The sequence below is a fragment of the Ochotona princeps genome, chromosome 18 (genome assembly GCF_030435755.1).
Source record: "Ochotona princeps isolate mOchPri1 chromosome 18, mOchPri1.hap1, whole genome shotgun sequence".
Taxonomy (NCBI): domain Eukaryota; kingdom Metazoa; phylum Chordata; class Mammalia; order Lagomorpha; family Ochotonidae; genus Ochotona; species Ochotona princeps.
The window spans coordinates 31,069,181-31,090,304 of NC_080849.1; the positions used below are offsets into that span (position 1 = coordinate 31,069,181).

Below are 21,124 nucleotides of genomic sequence, written 5' to 3' on the forward strand. Positions count from 1 at the left end.
ATACATTTTATTGCAAGTATTATACATGTTAGGGTTTGTACTAGCATGCAGAGTATTCTCTGTGATGGCAGAACCATTGTTCATGTTTGTATTTCGGAATTTGACACAGTTCCTGACATATAGAAAGCAATTATTAAATGTTTTTTAAAAGAAATACTTAAAGATAGTAGTTGTGTTCTAACACAAAGCCCACAGTATGGATGTTATTTTTTGCTATTCTAAATTTTCTAACTTACCCTCAATTTTGCATTTATAACAGTGAAAATATTGATATCTAGCAGGAAGAGTAAGAATCACAAAAATTATATTGAAACAGCAGTTACATAGATAGCAAGTGGGTGATGACATGATCATTTCTATGTTAGACTGATTTGCTTGCTTTACTATCTGTTTTTCTGGATTTGGTAAGCCAAATTATCTGGATGATAGAAGGAAGCATCTATGAGCTGAAACTTTCTATACTTTATGCCGTTATGCCCTTGGGCATGCATACCATTTGGGAAAGATGTGTGGTAGACATTTTTGATTATGTATCTTACCAAGTTCCAATATTTGGAGGAATAATTGTAATTTAGGATCCTACTTAATCACTGTCTCCTAAATTGTTTGCTTTAAATATCTTCAAAGAGCCTTGGGGGTAGACGTCACAATTATTCCCTTTTTGGCCTTGTCTTGTATTGATAAGCTTTACGTAAATGCTGGAGTCTATAAAGAAATTAACCATGTGGAATGTTACATTCCTGTTTTAATTGACTTTTAAAAATTCTAAAAATGCCACAGCATTCTAATGTAAAAGTTCAGAGAACTCTAAAGTTATTAGTTTGCAGTTTTAGCACCAAAAAATTGAAGCAGTTATTGGTGTACTGATTTTACTGGCATGTATAAGCAAAGACACATTTTATATTGTGCCAACAGCAATCAAGTCTTAAGTCCCCAATTAAAATGCTACTTTTTAAACCCCAAAAGCTCCATGTGATAGATCAGCCATCTGTTTAATGACACAGCCATCACTGATTTGAGCATGGATAATTATTACCATAAGACCGGTGCTAGCAAGAGTTCAACTCAACTCCCGGTTGAGAATGACTGTTAATTACGAAGAGATAATTAGTGAGAACATTATCTCACATCCAGGGAGAGAAATAGATAACAGATCTTCCTCATCTTTGTATAGATCATGTAAAGTGTATAACTATGCACAATTTTAATCATTATTTCAAAGCTTCTTCTAAGATACGTATCAAATAACATATTTACTAAGACAATTTCAACCCAAAAGATATGTATTAGTTTGTAAATAATTATTAAATTCTTTGCATTTGATATCTTGTCAAAATATTCTTACCTGCAGTTAATACAAGATAATTTACAAGGTTCTTGGTCACTCTTACTGGTATAGGAGGAAACCTTCAACATTTGCTCTGGGGAGTCCAACTATAGCTCTTAGCATACCCCACTAATGATGTGTTGGATGCTCAGCTATCAAAAGTGAAGCTAAAAAATAGAAGACATCATATGAGCATCGTTATCAAGAGTAGTGATAAATAATTTTAAATTCCTTGGATAGAAAGGAGCAAAATTTATTAACTTCTTTCTATATTTTGAGTTATAAAATGAGTAAAAGCCAAATTATGAAGGAAAAATAATATCAATTACAGCATAACCAAATTCTGTGTGTATTTGGAAACATTGTCTTTATTCTTGGCTTATCCACATTGAAAGCAAAGGGATTTTAACATGATTGCTGCACAGAAAGAAAAAAACAATTCTGCATGACTCTGGCTTTCTCAATTTGGACATGCAGCTGAACATTGTTATTTTTCGTATACCACAATTTTTGGCACCTCTGGGTGCTCCAACTTTAAGCCTTATGGGCTTAGGTGTAATCAGTTTAGAACATGATACTTAACAGATAAGTTGAATTTTTATCTTTGAACTATTAATGAAGAACTGTATTAGGAAAAACTATGAGATTTCAGTTATGTTAAGAGAAAGCTGTTAGGAAGATATTGTTTTATTTGCTTAATATAGATTATATTATTTGCTAATGATTTTAAGGACAAATGAATTCTTCCACAAGAATATATAGAATTGAGTTCTAGCTTTCTTTATATACCCACAGAGCCCTCAGTTTATAAGAGAATACTTTCTTATCATGCATTTTTATTCCAAATTTATTATCATATTCAGACTTGAATCCAACTATCTCTACCTATATGGCTGCCTGTTTGGGATCAAGAAATATAATCTCCAAAACTTCAATTTAGTTTTTTTATTTAAAATATTAATAATGTTGTAGATTTTCCCAGAACTGCGTGGAAGATTAAATACCAAATCTAAGCTTTTTATACTGATGCCTGAATGACCTAGGAGATCAGCTGGTATCAACCATAATTTTATTTCTAAAAGATTAACTTACTCTTTATTTTGAAATTTAGAATTACAAAAAGTGAGGGACAAATAGAGAGATCTTGCATCTTGATGTTTCACTCCCCAGGATGGCTGCAATGTCCAGCACTGGACCAGCACAGTGCCAGGGGCAAGGAGCTCCTTCCCAGTGTCCCAGATGGGTGACAGCTGCCCAAACACTTGGGCCATGTCTTACTGCTTTTGCCCAGGAGCTGGAGCAGAAGCAGCCAGGACATACACAACATTCATACAGGATGCCAGCACTGCAGGCTTTGTCACCATACCATCTGGCCGCCCGAGTCAGCACTTGTCAGTATTTATCTAAAGCTTAAGATACGATAGTCCTTTTATTTATTGGAGGGGAAACATTTTATTATACATATGAAATACACTAAATCTTTGAAAAACACACATTGTGTGTAATGTCTGGTAGACCCATGTGTTTTTTGATTACAAGGTAAATTTTATGAATGAATTATGCCCTTCTCTGCAATACTCCCGAAGAATTATGACAATTGTAATGTGTCCTTATGAAAATCTTGTGGCCCGCTTAATTTTTTATTCTAAGCAAGTTTTTAGTTTTTGAAGAATTTATTTTACTGTAATAATTACAAATTATGTAATATTATCAAAGATGAAATGTAATATAGGAAAATGAAAGATGTAATTATTGGATGATATGAAATTTGGTTCTATATCTAACCATATAAGTGCTTAGACAAATTACTTTGTCCACTTGGTTTTCAGTTTCTTCAAAGTTCAGAGAAGAAAAAACTGTACTAGATAATTTCTATGTCAATTTACAGTTATCAAATTATTTGAAAATAAAGTAAAATAAAACAACTTTATTTTCAAAACTATTCTGTTTATCTGTAGGTCAACTGTTATTTGAAATGGACTTTTTTCTAAAGCTTGACATTTTACTTAATCAGCTGACCTTAGAGAATATCTAGTTCTATTCAGCCAACATGTTATTCTAGTGTCAGAGAAAACCAATTTAACATATCTGAAAAACAGCCTATCTTCACTACTATTTCTTCTGAAGTACATAATTATTATGAAAAACAACCTGTATTGTTTACTAGAGGTTTCTGTAATTTATTTGTTAAAAATAAAAACAATTGGAGAGGAAAACTACTTAATCATTTTAAGAGGATGGTTCACCTTATATTCTTTTTGTTTAAAAAATGTGTGCATTCAAGGAACCTATGTGTTTAATAATATAATTTAATCAGTTCAGTAAATCTCAGGGGTTCACATACTCTCTCTTTTTTTAATTTATCATACAATTCTGTATAGTCTGGGATTCTCCATCCCCTATTTTCATCCCCCAATAAAGAAAAGATAACAAAAACTCAAATTTGTCTTTGAATCCCCTATATTGTCAGTAATTGGGTTAATAAAAGGTACATTATTGATGTTTTATTTACCTTATATTAAATTTATCTCTGGAAGCACAGGAAGGATCTAATAATGTAGTAGGTAAAAGTGTGAACACACTATTTAAAATGTCAACTCCAATCAAATAATTTGGCTTTTTTCATAATAGCCTTCTTATTCTTGTTTTTTCTGCAACAAAATATTTCAATCAAAGGACAACAGTTATGATACCCATGAGACTTACAGTATTAATTTTGAGGAACTTAATATTTTGTAACTTAATATTTATTGGTTCTGAATTAGAATGCTTTAGCTAAATTTGGTTAAGTAGAGAATAAAATGAAGAAGCAATATGAGTTCTGAAATCAACCTTACTTTGTTTTATGGCCTATTATTATTTTAGGATTGGATACCCTCTTCTCTGTTCTCAAGGCAAAGTTCTGACATTTATTTGTTTAACTTGAAAGTCAGAGTACAGAGAGAGAGAGAGAGAGAGAGAGAGAGAGAGAGAGAGAGAGAGAGAGAGAGAGAATCTTCCATGCAGATTCACTCCCCAAATGGCCACAACAGCCGGAACTGAGGTGATTCCAAACTGGGAGCCAGGAGATTCTTCCAGACCTCCCACGCGGATATAAGGGTCCAAGAACTGTGAACCATCCATCACCACTTTTTCAGACCATAGCAGGGAGCTGGATCTGGCATTGAAACAGCCAGGACTTGAACTAGTGCCCATATGGGATGCCAGCACTGTGGGGAGATTAGCTTGCTACCCAGTCCTGACTTTTGAATTTTCTTCTCAAAGCACTTCTTCACCGTTATCAGGACCCTCTTCCTTTTCTTTTGCAAAAGTGACATTCCACACATTCTTCTGCTTTATTACGAATATTACCAGCCATCATTCCAGACATACACCCTGTACGTCTCCTACTTTTGGCCTGCAGAGGCTACTGCAATGGTGCAAGCAGGGAGAACATGTTGAAATAGCTTCAGAAAGTATGACTATCTAGTTCACAAAAAGTTAGAACCTGGTTTCTTATACTATAAAAAAAAAAATGTCACAAAAAAGTGTCTGTTACAACACCATGGTTGGAATTTTTGTTCTAGAATTTTGTTTGAGACATAAACTCTATGGATCAATCTAATGGAGTACATCATGTACAGTAAAGTCACAAAGGTCTTTCATATACAAAAAAGTTTGTAAATCTCAGTTAATTCACAGTTGCATATATATGTGTGTGTATATTTATATATATGTTCATACACACATGCATGTCAGATTGAGGCTTTGAAAACCTTAAGAATGTATGCTGCTGTTGCTAGCTTCCAAAAAGACACTTTCATTTTATAATTTCACATTATTTTGCTATCTTATTCAGTTTGCTTTTCTTGTTACTTTTTATCTATCATTTGCTTATCTTAATTGAAAATGTTCTGTATCATTAAGCACTTAATCTTTCAGTTATGATTTTGCATAACATTATAGAAGAATAGAGAGCTTTTCTATATTTATATCAAATTATGATGAGAGTTATAAACAATTTGTAGTTAATTAGGATTTGAGTTATGGGATTAATTTCTGTGGAGGCTAACTGGCAAACTGTACATATTAAATCATACAAAATTCTGTAAGTAAAATGCACATGTATGTATACAAGTAAACAAACATTTCACATGTAAAAATCAAAATCAAACACTATATTAAAAGCATTCTAGAACTGACTTTTTAGTTCGTATTTTAAAGTTAATATTAATATTTTAAGATATTTTACTGAAATCCACTTTGTCACAACTTTGATGATAAATAGTCATTATGAGGTGATTTGACATGGTCTGTGTGTCTGTTTTTTTCAGTTGTGTTTTAGCCTTGTCATTTGTTTTGTTTTGTTTCATTGTGCATTGTCATATATTACAAAATAACTAAAGCGCTTACTTTATTTGCAAAATCCAGTTAGTGGTTTTGCTACTGGTTGTCCAAACTCAAACTTACTGGCCCAGACTGAATACTTGTGACAATGGAGCTCTAAGGATGAATGATGGATCTCTGTAGCAATGATAGCTTTAACTTCCAACTAGCTTTCATTTTTCATCTTTCCATTTTGTTTTTCTATTGAAGTAAATTCAGTTCCAATAACTGTGTCTCCTGCACTTGTTGATGCTCCTCTGAGCTCTTCTAAGAACAACGTTGCTCTATTATTGATACTGTTAATAACTTGTCATCTCTCTCTCTCTTCTTTTTTAGTCTCGACCTATCCCTTCCCACCTTACTTCAGCAGTCGCAGAGAGTATTCTGGCATCAGCCTGTGAGAGTGAGAGTAGAAATGCCGCCAAGAGGATGCGTCTGGATAGACAACAGGTACACAGGGGGGTTGGAGGCTGGTGTGCACCCGCTAGAGCAGGTGTGCTTAAGTCAGTGGATGTAGAAGAGCAAACACTCTTATGAGATACAGCTTTGGGGCCTTAATGATAGAAATGTAGACTTCAAAAATGATTGAAAACTTGACAATGAAAATCAAACCAAAATGTCTAGTGAAAATGGAAAATGAAGTTATAATTCTGTTTAGCATCCAGTTTAAAAGCTAATAAAAGATTCTGAGTGACCATTTACAGGACTTTCAACATCTTATACTGTCACTCATGAAATATATGTTCATTTAGGAAAAAAAATCAAATTCTCCATTTCTGATCTAAGTCAGATGCCAATAGATTTTGATGAGTGTCGGTAAAGTGTGTCATAACTTTAAAAAGCTAGAAAGCTGTAACATGGGAGTCTAATGAAAGGAAAATTCATGTCCTGAGCTCAGAATAACATTTCTGATTCTCCAGTTTTCGCATGGCATCTCATTATGTCTCCTTTCTGGGGGTCTATATGTGGCTTTGGTGCGCTGTGTCCTTTTTTGCATTGTGCTATTTGTCTCACATTTTCCTTTACCTTCATCTTTCTGTGTAACTCCTCCTCTCTAAAATGCCCTTCTCTTTCCCAACTTATTTTCTGAATTATCCACAGTAAAGGATGAAATTATAAGGTACGATGCTAAAGTTATGAGTGAAAGTGTGCTGTGTCCTTGTAAATTGTTTTAAAAACTGGATGTTTCCTGTTTTTGTTATGATTGAGATGAAGTGAGGCAAAAGCACTTTGCTGCTGCCCTGTTTTCCTTGACTACTAGGCCTCTATGAAAAAACAAATGTTTGCATGCCAGGTTTAGAGTATTTGAAAATGTTTCAGCATAGTGTGCACACTGATTTGGTATGTTGATTATTAAAATGTTACGGACTAATAATTACGAATGTGGCAAAAGATCAACTCTTAAGTTACATAAAAATATAATATTAACTTTGGATGAAATGTATTTGAAAATACCAGTATTGAATTTTTAATCATGCTTTCTGTATTATTCACATACTCATGTCCCAAGTGAGATATTTATCATTATTATATCTATAAATGTAATTTCATCTAGCATAATGATTAGGTTTGCATATCCTGGAGGTAAATGGAGCTGATTTTCTACCCTTACTAACTGTGGGAACTTTGGCAATCTATTTCAGTTCTGTTTGCTTTTCTTTATGTAGAGTTTGACAATCACAGCATACTAAGACTATACATGATAAAGTCATGATCAGTACTTTGCATTCTGCATAGTAGTGGTAAGCATCGATAAATTCTGCCTGCAAAGGAAGATTTTGATGCCCAGATTTTTTGTGTATACTAAAAAAAATCTAGAAAAACATAAACAGTATTCCTCTGACTAAGGAGTTACTTAAATCCGTTTAAGAAAATAGCTCAGTTCTAGAAACTGGAATCGGAGAATCCTGAGAACTGTATGAATTCTCCTGCTTGTCATCTAGCCATGTGTCATCTACCTAGTGTATACTCAGGAACATCCTTGCAAAGTATCAAACATACTTAGAGTTGTTATAAAAATGAAATGTCTAAAGACAGCATGGTGGTATAGCAAGCTAATCCTCTGCCTGCAACATTGGAATCCCTAAAGGTGCTGGTTCATGTCCCGGATACTCCATGTCCCGTTGAGTTCCCTGCTTATGGCCTGAGAAAGCAAGGGAGACTCAAGTCTTTGGACTTCTGCACCCCCATGGGAGACCTGGAAAGAAGTTCTTGGCTCCTGACTTGCAATCAGCTCAGCTCTGGCCATTGTGACCACTTGGGGAGTGAACCAGGGATGGGAGATATATGTATCACTCGTCTTCTCTCTGCAAAATCTGCCTTTCAAGTAGGAACTAACAAATCTTTTTTAAAAAGAGAATGTCATGACTACTTCATGATACATACTACATATAGTATTTTTGCAAAACTGATTATTCACAAGTATTGCTTGTAATCATATTACTATTGTTCTAACCCATGAAATTAAGGATAAAAATATCAGATTTATAGTCAGCAGGATTATATAGGGCAATATATCTGAAAGCATGCTATATTTGATTTTATATATTGTTAAAGATATATGTATTGATTAAGATTTATGTATTGTTTAAGGTATTGTTAAGACATACATAATGTTTATGATATATTGTTCACCATTTTCTCAAGTACCTCAAGTGTTACACAAATACCACCTCTAGTACCAAAAATTCACAATTTACTATTATACTTGACTAAGCATCAGAAAGCTGTAATGGCTTTCAAGATATTTTCTTTAAGATTTGCTTTTATTTATTTTAAAGGCAGAGTAGCAGAGATAGAAGGCTCACTCCTCATATGGCTCCCACAGTCGGAGTCTAGGTTGAGCCAAGCTGAAGTCAGGAATACCATCCTGGTCCCCTACATGGTTGGCAGGGGCCCAGGTGCTTGGGCCTGGGCGTCATCCTCTGCTTTCCCATGCACATTTGCAGGAAGCTGGTTCAGAAGCAGAGCAGCTAAAACTCAAACTTTTGCGCTTGTGTGTCAAATGCTGTTATCTCAGGCAGTGGCTTAACCTGTCACAACACCAGCCTCGTTTTCAAGGTTTTAATTTGAGTTCAAGTTTGCATCCTAAAGCTTCTACCCACTTGGGGGAAAACAGCTACCAATACTGAAGGGTGGGATTTTGTAAGTTTTTCTCAAAGGTGGAGGCTAAAGTGGCTGGGAACCTGTGGACTTATAGACTTTGACCCTACTGGTTGTATTTTCTGTCTCTTGCTATGTGACTTCACACACTTTGGCTGTTTACTGGGAGGCCTCACACCTAAGAAGAAAGTCTAGTGTTCCCTCCATATGGAATGGTCTTTCTACTCCCTAAAAATACCCAGGAGATTTGGGATTTATGTGAATTGAGGAAGAAATATATGTACAGGCTTTTAAAAATATGCTCTTTCAATAAACTCTGTATCCATCGATATATTACTTTAATTTACATGTAAGGAAACAGGCTGAGGGAAGTGGAAGGATCTGCTGCAGCCACATGGTCAAGTCAGACTGGGAGTTTATATACCTTTTAAATCCTTCTATGATTCCGCAACACCTTTTCATTGATTGTCTCCACTTCGGGGGAAACTCATGGCCTGAAACAAGCAAACTAATAGAGCCCATACTCACATAAGCAGGCTCACAATAAAGGGAGAATCCAATGGTTAAATAAAAAATACAATATTAGCCTTTCTGAAAGTGCCAATTTTAAGTGTGTTAATCACACCAACAGAGTTTATTCACATACATGTGTTTTGCTAGTACAGGACATGTTTAAATGGACGGAAAAACATTTAATCAGGATGAAGCAAAGAGGACATATTTCAGGAAATAGGAAAGAACAGAACAACAGCAGAGGGGTACCTGGAGACTGACAGACACAGGAAAGCAGTGGACACAATGGTGTGGTGTTGCAGTGACTGATGCTCCAGCGGCATTCAACTAACAGCCATCTGAACTCCACCAGCAGCCGGAACTCCACCAGCAACCAGGTGGGAAGGGACTTTCACTGGGAGCTTGGGAGGTAAACCCAGACAAAGAACTGTCCATCCTGCTGGTCCATTTGATTTGACCAGGAGCAGAAACAGAGCAGCAGATCCCAGACGGGCAGTGTGAGAACAGGGTGGATTTCACAGCCCAGTCAGCCCCCTAGAGCTGAATTGGATGCCATTTTGCGTAAGGAGGCAAAGGCAAGGAAAGGACTGAGCATACACTGAGCTGGGAGTGAACTCATTTTTGACTCTGATGAACTGCAGCAACGTGGCATTCTACAGGTTCCATCCAAGACAGGTCTGGGTAGCCCTCAGATCTGATGGCCATCAGATTAAGAACTGTAGTAGTGGTACGTCAGGTGCCATTTTGTACACTGTGGCAATAGCTTTAGGACTGCAGGGGACAACAGTGAACTGCACATGTGCTGAGCTCGTGAGAACTCGCTGAATTCCGTGGTTTGCACTGGTCCCGGAGGAAAATAATACCGACTGTGGCATCGTATGGATCAAAATAGGTCCATGTGGCACCCAGACCTAACGTCCAACAGGTTCCGGCAAGATCAGTGCCACCAACAACCTAATTATATAGGACACCTGGTGTCTCTCTAATCTTGGGACCTGCTCCAACCAGAAGTGCGAGAAAGGTTGCAGAGACAACGGTGCAGCCTCAGCATGGTATCACAGGAAGTAGAGATTGATGAGCCAGGAGCTGGGGCTGTGGAGACCACGGTGGAAATCTGACATAAGTACCCAGACCTGGAACTCACTGGAGGTTGTGACACAATGGCTGCAAGCAAAAAGTTGTGTACCAACCGCAATAAGTAAAATCGCATTGTAGACCTGTGGGTGACACAGCTTAGAAACCTGCCCCAAGGAATTCAAGACTCTGCTAACCAGAAGTACAATGAACAAGAGCAAAAGAGAGACAAAGGCACAATGAATATTACCAAAAACTCCCCTGCAAAGGAGAAAAACCCTTTGCTAATCTCAGAGTTAATTGAGGAAGACATCGAGAAAATGGGGCACACAGAATCCATAAAACTCATTTTAAAACTTCTAATCAACAATGAAAAGCACATACAAGAGTTCAAAGAATTTAAGGAAGCAATAAAGCAAATCAAGGCCAATATATCAGAAATTAAGAACATAGTAGAGCAAATTAAGAGTACAGAGGAGAGTCTCCAAAATAGAATGAAGCAAGCAAAAGAAAGAATCTCAGAATTGGAAGATATTTCCTGTCATCAGGGGGAAGCAAACAAAAAAGCTGGAAGCAGAGCTGAATCAGGCCAAAAAAAGTATTCAAGAATTGAAAGACACTATTAAGAGGCCAAATCTAAGAGCTATGGGAGTCCCAGAAGGTGCAGAAAGAGAAGCTGAGTTTGTAAATGTATTTAATGAAATAATAAAGGAAAGTTTCCCAAATCTGGAGAAAGAATTGGGAAACAAGATCCAGGAGGGGCACAGAACTCCCAACAGGCTTGATCAAAAGCAATCTTCACCAAGACACATGATAATCAAGCTCTCTTCAATTGAACATAAGGAAAAGATCCTTAAATGTGCACGTGAAAAAAATCAATTGACATATAAAGGAATGCCAATTAAACCCACAGGAGATCTCTCACAGGAAACTCTACAGGCAAGAGGAGAATGGAGTGACATATACCAGATTCTAAAATAAAAAAATTGTCGGCCCAGGATAACATATCCAGCAAAGCTTTCTTTTGTCTTTGAAAATGAAATAAAATTCTTCCACAGTAAAGAAAAGTTAAAAAGCAATTTGCCTCTTCCAAACCTGCCCTACAAATGATACTTCGAGATGTTCTCTTGACAGTGAAGAGGAATAGCACCTACCAAAACCAAAGGCAAACGGGAAGAACATCCCAGTAAAATGACAACAGAAGACTAAACCAATGAACAACCCATTCCTAAAATGACAGGACCAAAGTACCACCCATACATATTAAACTCTGAATGTAAATGGCTTAAACTCAATCAAATGTCATAGATTAGTAGACTGGATTAAAAAACAAAACCCATCTGTTTATTGTCTGGAGGAGACACACTTCACCAACAAAGATCAGCGGAAACTATATCGCATGGGTTTTGTTGTTTTCTGTTAGTTTCACCTCTTCAAAACACTTCCTTCTGATTAAATCGTTCAATAACTCATAGATCATGCAGTGGCATCATTTTCTTCAAGAAGGTTCTTGATTTTCATTTCTTCAGCTACACATTAATCATTTAATAGCATGTTATTTAACTTCTTGGTGTTGTTAATTTCTTTCTTCTTCCTGTTGTTGATTTTGTTTTGTGGCTCTTCATCTAAGGGGATGTATAATAGCTGTGTAATGGAGACTGTCATATCTAGTAACATGTCATTTAACTTCAGGGCATTGTAAATTTCTATTTTTCTTTCTATTGTTGATTTTGTATCATGATTTTTCACTTAAGGAGGTGTACAGTAGCTGTGAAATGGAGACTAACATCCAGATGTGAGGATGCAGTGTAGTATGCATTTCTGCTTCCAAACATGGACTTACAATGAAACTGTTTACTATATCTCGACAATAGGATTCTGCACTCTGCCATTGCCCATGCCCGCAATGATGGACATATGACTTCATATGAGTATGAAGAACTGTATGTTAGTAATGATATGGAGGAACTAGGTGGGGGGAGGGAATTGGGGTGGGCATAAGGGAACAATAATAATAAAATGTAAAAAAATTAAAATTAAAAAAATCAAATGAGCAACGACTTGTGATGTCTGCATTAAAGGCAAAAATATCATGTGCTAGGTCACTCCAGCCCCAAACATGTATTTAATTTGATTGTTGTTCATTAGTGTTGCCTGTTTTTCTTCCTAGACTGGTGATCTTTTACTTTTCATTTGCTATTGTATATATTGTTTATTTGTTTGTTTGTTTTAGAGGTTGATTAATTTTTTGAAAGGTGTAGTTGCAGAGAAAGATATCCGTTGCACAGGTTCACATCACAAGGGGCCACAACAGCCAGAGCTGATCTATGAGCAAGCCAAGAGCCAGGAACTTCTTTGGGGTCTGCCACATGTGTGGAAGGGGCCCAGGTACCTGAACCATATTCTGTTGCACTCTCAGGCTTATTGAAAGGGAACTGAATCAGAAGAGAAGCAGCCTGAACTTAAGTTGGTGCCAGCTTCACATCTGGTGGATTAACTCACTACACCACAGTGCCAAAAACAAGTGCTTTATTTTGATGTAAGTTTCATGGCTTTCCTGTTACATACCCCACAGAAACTTACACCAAGTGTTTTTACTTCCCACCAAATAATGCTTTGGGGTTGAATTCCCTGTTACTGGAATCACAACCCTTTTTGCTCAGGTAGAGGAATCAAGTTTGTTTGGATGTTGGGAATGAGACCGTCCTTTTCTGCATGTATTCATGTACAAATCAAAATTTTGAGAATGTGTCAATGATTCAGAGATCCTTCATTCTTTCTCTGTGTAGGTGCATAAAAGGTTAAAATACAGACAGATGAATGTGTTTTCTGTTAAGCCTCACATCTAATCACGTGCGGTCAGTGGTTAGACACCTGTGGAGCTGTGACTCTGTAGGTCCTTCAGAGTTTATGAAGCCTGATAAATTAATTGGATTTTGCAAAGTTCTTTGCTCTATGAACATGAAAGGTGTCACGGATGTGTTAAATACTTCATTTCATATACCCGTTTTGCACCAAAAGCCAGAGGAAGCTTTTTAGTATGCAGCCTTGCCCTGAAGCCAGCCAGTGGCGAGGACAGAATTCTACCACTTCATCAGGAATCAGAATCCGCAAAACCGAAATTCATCCCCAATGCATTTTAGAATATATTCAGAGCTTTTAACACAAAAATCTAAAACTAAAGTTTTTCTCATGGAAATTATTTTTTACTTGAACAACTTGAAGAGGTGAGCAAAGTTATACCTCATTCATACAATTACATCACATTGTCCAACCCCCACAAAAGGTCCTTTTCTGTATATTTGGTATTTAGATATTATTTTATTTTCCCCAAAAACAATTTGAAGAGACAGACAGGAGTGAATTTGAACCAGTGTTTTGTGCTGTTTTTGATTCATTCCACACGTTTTATTCATAAGCCTGATGAATGATTAAGGTGGAAAGTTTTTGATGAAGGTAGAATGAAAAAAAGTTTCTCTGACTTCTACTTCAGTTCAATTCACTTTTAGCTCTACAGATGCAGTTACATAAAACCAGTAGTCAAGGTCTCCTAAGGAAGCAGCCCCAAAGTTTGTCTGACTTCTTGCAGTGACTGTAAGGGATGGGTACAGGTGACAGGACCCCTTGCCTTTACTGAAAACACAGGGGATGGTTTTTGGTGCAGCAGTAAAGCTGCCTGCAGAGTATGTTGGAGTACCAGTTTCCTGCTCATGTGCAACCACCAGAAGTAGCAGGTGATGCCTCGAGTATTTTGAAACCTGCCACCTGTGTGGGAGACCCGTTGGTGTGATATGGCCCAGCTCTGGATATGTCTATTCCCCATTCCTCTGCCGCTTCTCACCCTTTCAATAAAATCAAAATAAATAATTTTTTTAAAGTATGCAGCTGAGGGAAAGGGGGAAATAATGTATCAGTTGTCATATGATAAACAGACAAGGAAGCAGGAAAATAAAGTAGTGAAGCTAATACAGAACTAACTTCAAAAAAAAAGTCGCTGCTGGTAAAGCCACGTTGACTCACTGGCCAGGACCTGCTAGCTTTTTTTTTTTTTTCTTGAATAGTAGTAAATTCACACCAATCTATATGATTTCATTGTTTTTGCTCTATTTTGTCAGAGGAACTAATGAGAGTGCATACTATTAAAGAGATGGAAAAGTAGGCACGCAAGCATGGTGGCAATGTTGATTCAGACTTACTTGGCTTTTGGATGTATTTGAGAACTATCTAAAAATGCTATGAGACAGTTTTTGAAACATGCATCTTTCCTTCTATGTAATTCTGCAGCATTGTTTCCTTTCAGTAACATTTCATATACCGCAACAATTGTGTCACTGAATTCAGTAGAATTTAATTGTTAAACTTCAATGCTTTAACCTAATGTATCTTGAATCCTATTTCAGTGACCTCCAAGCCGTGCCTGAGTTTTTTCTATTTCATATATAATACTTTAGAGAAAAATTTCATTAAGTTTAAGGAAGTCATCATGTTTCAATATTGACTTTTCACCCCCACACACACACACAAAAAGATGCTGCAATATAAGAAAGCATCTCGTTCTCACAGTTTTGATATTCTCATTAATTAAAACATTTCTAACAATAGCAACAGCAGAAACATTTAAGTAATTAGCACTGTGTAAGGTATTTCTTCAAGATTTTTCAGTGTCATTGGCATGATATTTTAGATTTGAAAGATTAAAGATTAGAATATTAAATGCATTTGCCAGGATTAAGGTTTTTTTCTTCCAGAACTCATATTTTTTAAACATAGCAGTGTTATATTTCTAAAAATCTTTTTAACCATGTAGGTTTGCTTTTAATAACTTAAGAAATAGAAAAGTATGCAGAAGAGTTAAATTTTACTACTAATAAAAGCCTCTTGGTTTAATTGTGTAACCCCCTCAGGTATTTTTTCTGTGGAAAAATAACCTTCTGAAAAATAAAAATAATACCACACTACATCATCCATTTCACTTAATATTGTGAGTGTTTACTATATCACTACAAGTGATCTTATAAAATCATTTGTTACAGTTCTGATTATTCTATTGTGTCCTTTTTATGTTATTAAGTATAAGCTCTACTATTTCTTCCATCATTTATGTAGGAAATAATCCTTGGCCTATTTTATAAGGATAAATTATCAGAAGAAGAATTAGTGAATCAAGATACAATACCGAGCCTGGCTCCACCTCTGGACCCCCACCCTCCCTTGCAATGACCATCAGGATCGCTCTGAAAACCCCTCATAGCAAACAAACAATCATACAAACCAAAAAGACCTAAAATAAATAGACAAACAACAAAAAGTAGAGCTTGGAATCTGACAGGAAAGAGCTGGCATGGATTTGCTCATGCCTCGCTGGGTGGGACACGAAGATTAGTCACTCTTCACCGTGGTGTTGGGGACTTTCCTGCACACCACCCCCCCCCCCAAAAAAAAATGTTCTGCACCTTAATTGTTGACAAATGTCTTGTTAGAGTTACAAGCCAGTCTAGATTATCCTAAAATCTGCCAAGATCAGTAAAATTATACTTCAACACAACAAATGACTAAATACTAAAATGAAATAGACACGAGACAGCTGAATGGTACCTTATAGCCATTTTAAGGTATATAGCAGCCAGTCCTGTATACAAACTAAAATTGAAATGTCAATGAGCAAATCATAGGTTGTGGTTAAGAACTTGTTTTTTGTTTTTTTTTAACATACTGGTTACGCAAAACCATGTCAATTCCATAATGTTACAAATTGCTGTTAATGTTATATTGGGACTCTTAATTGACTGGGATGATATTCTACCAGCTCTAACTTTGGACCAGAAATGGTCTCCCCAAGAAACTGTTCAACCCATCTGGACAATAAGTAGCTGGACTCTATGTTTGGTATATGTTTGCAAGGAAAGAATCTTGATTGAATTTGAACTGTAATACTGCATCAAGGTGGAGGAATCCACCAGGGGGGAGGGGCGTGGGGAGGGGTGGGGGGATTCCCAGAGCCTATGAAACTGTCACATAATACATAATAATTAATAAAAACAAGTAAAAAAAAAAAGAAAAGAAAAAAGTGCAGAAGTAGAAAAAAAGCTTTGAAAATAAAGTATCTGCTTTCCCCTTAAAAAAAAAAAGATACAATAAAGGTTTTAAAAGGTATAATATTAAAAAAAAAAAAAAAAAAAAAAAAAAAAGGTATAATAAATATATGATGCATGGCCCTAATCTCTAACCTTTCCTATGAAGCAGGATTTCAGCTTGTTTTATCATTATATCTGTATTAAATTCCACTTTTAGGAATCTTTGGCTATATCTCTCTGTTTCAAACATAGCATCTTTTTTTTTTAGAATGATTACTTTGAAATGTCCCATTTTGTACCTGAAATGCAATTACTTTATAGTGAATAAAAATTATCTGTTGCTGCTATACTTGTTTATCTGTGCGGTTATATATTATCCTATTATTACTATGTTATATATTGTCATGTATAACACATAAAATATATAATACAGTAACTTAAAGTAACACATAACAAAATAGCATGCCTTTTAATGTGAAAGACATCAGTGAAGTCATCAGATACTGACAGTTTTAGGAGAAGTCAGTGAGCATGCAACAGCAGGACTGTCCCCAGATACAAGTGTGCTGTGGCAACTCACTATTTTTTTTTTAAGATGTCTTTATTTTTATTTGAAATGCAGATTTACAGAGAAAAGGAGAGACAGAGAAATTCTTCTGTTTGCTGGTTCACTTCCCAAAAGGCCCCATTGCTTTCCCAGGCCAAAAGCAGAAAGCTGGATGGGAAGTGGAGCAGCTGGGGTATGAACAGGCACCTATATGGGATTCCAACGCTGATTAAGCCACTGTATCAGACCCAATCAATATTTTTTAAGATTTATTTTATTTTTTATGGGAAAGTCAGATATACAGAGATACACAGAGAGGAGGAGAGACAGAAAGGAAGATTATCCATCCTTTGATTCACTCCCCAAGAGGCCACAAAGGCCGGTGCTGGGCTGATCCAAAGCCAGGAACCAGGAGCCTCTTCCGGGTCTCCCACTTGGATATAGGGTCCCAATGCCTTGGATTGTCCTCAACTGCTTTCCTAGGCCACAAGAAGGGAGCTGGATGGGAAGCAGGGGTGCTGGAATTAGAACCAACCGGTGCCCATATGGGATCCTGGCACGTGCAAAGCAAGGACTTTAGCCTCTAGGTTGCCACACTGGGCCCTATCAATGGGTTTTAACACAACCTTTCCAAATGACAAGAGACTATTGTTAAATTTTCAAGCAAAATAGTACAATAATTCCAAGTTAATTGTATTCCAGAGATAATTCAGTATATATTAAACAGACATCATAAGCTTCATTTATATGTAAAAAAGAATTTAGCTCAGATAATTTTAGTGGGCTTTCCACCTATAAAGATATCTAGCAGGACCTTTGGAAACCCACATAGGAATGGTGATTCTTGGTCACCAGAGCTCCCTGAAACATACCAAATTATGAACTTAACCCCCACCTACTTAATTCCAGTAGCACCTGCTTTACAGTTCCCAAGTGGTCCCAGTAGTAGTAACAGTGGCTTTGAGAAGCACTGCTATGGACGGAACCTTCCAGAAATGGAATACAGAAATGAGAATCCCCAGTCCTTAGGTCTGCTGCTTCATAGTAAGTTGTTTCATCTCAGTTATGCCCATTCTGAACCTGAAGCTCAAAATGCTGGAAGATTCCATAGGCTTTGTTCCTGTCATCTTGCCTCGTTTCTTCCTTTTTTTTTTTTTTCATTTTTTTCATTTGTCGGAGCCTAAAAGTAAAAATTATGGGTATAAAATAAAAAAACAATGAGACATTTCTGCTAATTATACTCTTCGCAATGTATGGGGCAATTAGATATCAGCATATCAATATACTCCTAATCCAAAAAGCTGAATGCTATGATTTCTAATTCCAGTATTATTCTTTTTAAACTTTGAAAGTTATTATCATTTTCTTTGAAAGGCAGAGATACACAACGAAAGAAACAGATCTTGTCCACCCACCTGTCCACTCTAAAAATGTGTTCAAGGTCAGGACATGTTGCGGCAGTCAGCCTGAGTCTCTCACATGGCAGGCAAGGACTGGAGTGTTTGAGCCGTCGCCTGCAGCTTCCTGGGTTGTACTAGTGTGACACTTGAACTAGAAGCTGAGCAGGAACTTAAACCTGGCACTCTGAGGTGGACTGTAGACATCCCAGGTGGTGTCCTGAGCACTACGTCAGACACCTAATTGAACTAGAATTGCATTTTGTATTTATCATTCAACTATTTTAATACCTTCAATCTATTATTTTCTTTTTTAAAGTTTTATTTATTTTTATTGGAAAAGCTATTATTTCCTAAATTGGAAGCCACCATAAAATTACATTTTATGTTTGATACTTGCAACATGGATGCCGCAAAACACAGTATTGTATACACTATTTACAATATCCCAATAAGTGCTGGGGTTCAATACCTGGCTCCAGGTCCTGGCTGCACCTGTTGGCCAGTGATGACCTTGAGAAGCCACAGTCACAGCTCCAGTGGTTGGGCCTCTGAGAGCAACACAGGAGACCTGTATCGAGCTCTGGCTCTTCCCAGACCCAGCCCTGCTCCTTGTGTGCATTTTTGGAGGTAATCAGCAGATAGAAAGTTATTTTGTTTCTCATTCTTTCTCCTAAAATTTTAAATTTTTATTTACGCTCAAGTAACAAAAATTTTAAAACATCCATCTATTTTAATCATCAATAAATATACCTTCGGTACACTTGCAACATGGAAGGATATGCATCCCATTGCTGTTCTGTGGTGGTGATGGATTTACACGGAACCGTTTAGACACCAAAGGCCTGCAAAACAAAAATCTTTAGCAAACTTATATTATGTAAAAACTAAGAATGGACATCAAGACTATTTTTCTCCAAAATATGCTTTAAGTCCATTTGCCATAAACATTTTGAAGTATAGTTGTATTCACATGGCCTCTCAAAAGCCTACTAGTATAATTAAGGTCTCAACTTCCAAATAAAAAAGAATTTGTCCTATCGGGAAGTAACTAATATGAGTAAATATCATGATCTTATTGCATAAACACAAAGTGACGGGCAAAGCAGCGCCCCCAGCTAGAGAGAACTGATTGTAAATATTGTCAGTGCTGCACACTTGTCATTATGTTTCCATGAGAGCAGAACAGACCCTGGATTGTATGGTTGCAATCACATTTTAAAAAATAAAACTATGGGGGTAATATGTGCTCCTTTCTATTTTGCTAAACCTATAGAAAATTATGGACACAAAGTTAGGGAAAGACAGCAGTCTTATAAAACTGACACATGCAATGCTGCTCCTACAATTATGATGCTTCTTTACCATCCTAGTTTAAAACCAATGTTTGAGAAAAATGGTGAAGTTACTTTTACTGAAATTTTGTAGCTGCTGTTTAGGGATGAATATTTGACAGGAATGACATTGATATTTTATGAGCTAAAAGGCTTTATGAATTCATATTCTTTCATTATCAGATTAATATTGTAGCTGGACTTCAAATAAATTTATTTCAATTTAAATTCTTAAAAAGGAACTTCTTAATATCAATCTTTTATGAAATATAAATTTGTAAATGTTTGCTTGAGAGGTAAGGAGACAGATTACGTTGGTTCACTTCTGCAGTGCCCAGAAGGTCTCTGAGCCAGGCAGGGGAGCCGCAGACTGGGAGTGAAAGCTCAGCCTGGGCCTCCCACCTGAGTGCCAGCATCCAGTGCCCTGAGCCATAACCATGGCATCCCAGGGGCGCATGTGCAGGCAGCCCATGTCAGGAGCCCAAGGCAGCTGTCAGGCACAGGCACTGCACTGTGAGCTGTGGACATTCCCCCTTAACAGGGAAAGTTTGACCTTTTGTCCCCATGACTTGTGAATTTCCCAAGATATTTCTATGAATATTTCATATCCTTGAATCATTACAGATATGATTAATAAAACATGAGCATCTGCATAGACCAAGAGGGTGTTAATTTTTGAAACAAATAAACCTTAAGTAGTCATTTTATAATGGAAACATTGCTCCGTGCAGACACTATAAGACAAGGATGGAGAGCCGTCATTGAGAATTTACTGAGTGCCAGATTTAATTAGTACTTTGCAGTTTAGTGTCTTTCAATGTAGCAACCTGGCTGCTAGCAGGTGTTCATGCTCTCACTTGACAGATAGGTAACCAGACCTGGAATCATTGTCTAGTAAATTCACATTCTCATTCAGTGAAATTAGCACAGTAGCTGACATGACAAGGCTGCTGTCATCAGCTGCAGGAGCCAGGAGAGAGCACTGCTGACTGCCTGGGGAACCCAGGAGGGCTTCCCAGAAGAGGTGTTTTGAGCCACACCAAGAGAATGCAGATTTCTTCAGACAGGAAAGCTAGAGGATGGTATCCCAGACACCTGAGCTTTTCCAGACAAGAACAAAAGTAATTTTCAGTGTGGATAACTTGGTGTTCTGGGAAAGAAATGAAAAGAGAAAATTCGAAGTCAAGTTCAAGTTACCTTGTGCAGTGAATGAGTATGGATATCAGGTTTATGCCAGAGACAAGAGGTGAAAGAGGAAGGATGTGGCTCAATCCTGAGAAGTTTCACAAGGCAGTGGACAGGAAGATATGGCTGAGAAAGCAGGAAAGGTCAGACCCTGACCCAGCAGGCTGTCATCTTTCCCAACCATCTTTTATTCCAAGTTTCATATT

At 36.9% G+C, this 21,124-nt stretch overlaps 1 protein-coding gene across 6 annotated transcripts in view; it reads left to right on the plus strand.

The window, feature by feature from the left end:
- Positions 1 to 21,124, plus strand: part of NOL4 (nucleolar protein 4) — a 276,838-nt gene that overhangs the window by 207,046 nt on the left and 48,668 nt on the right. For all 6 annotated transcript variants that reach the window (XM_004579558.3, XM_004579559.2, XM_058676997.1 and 3 more), the window contains one exon: positions 6,029 to 6,142. In XM_004579558.3, the coding sequence (XP_004579615.2) occupies positions 6,029 to 6,142 (114 nt within the window). The remainder of the gene's footprint in view (positions 1 to 6,028; positions 6,143 to 21,124) is intronic.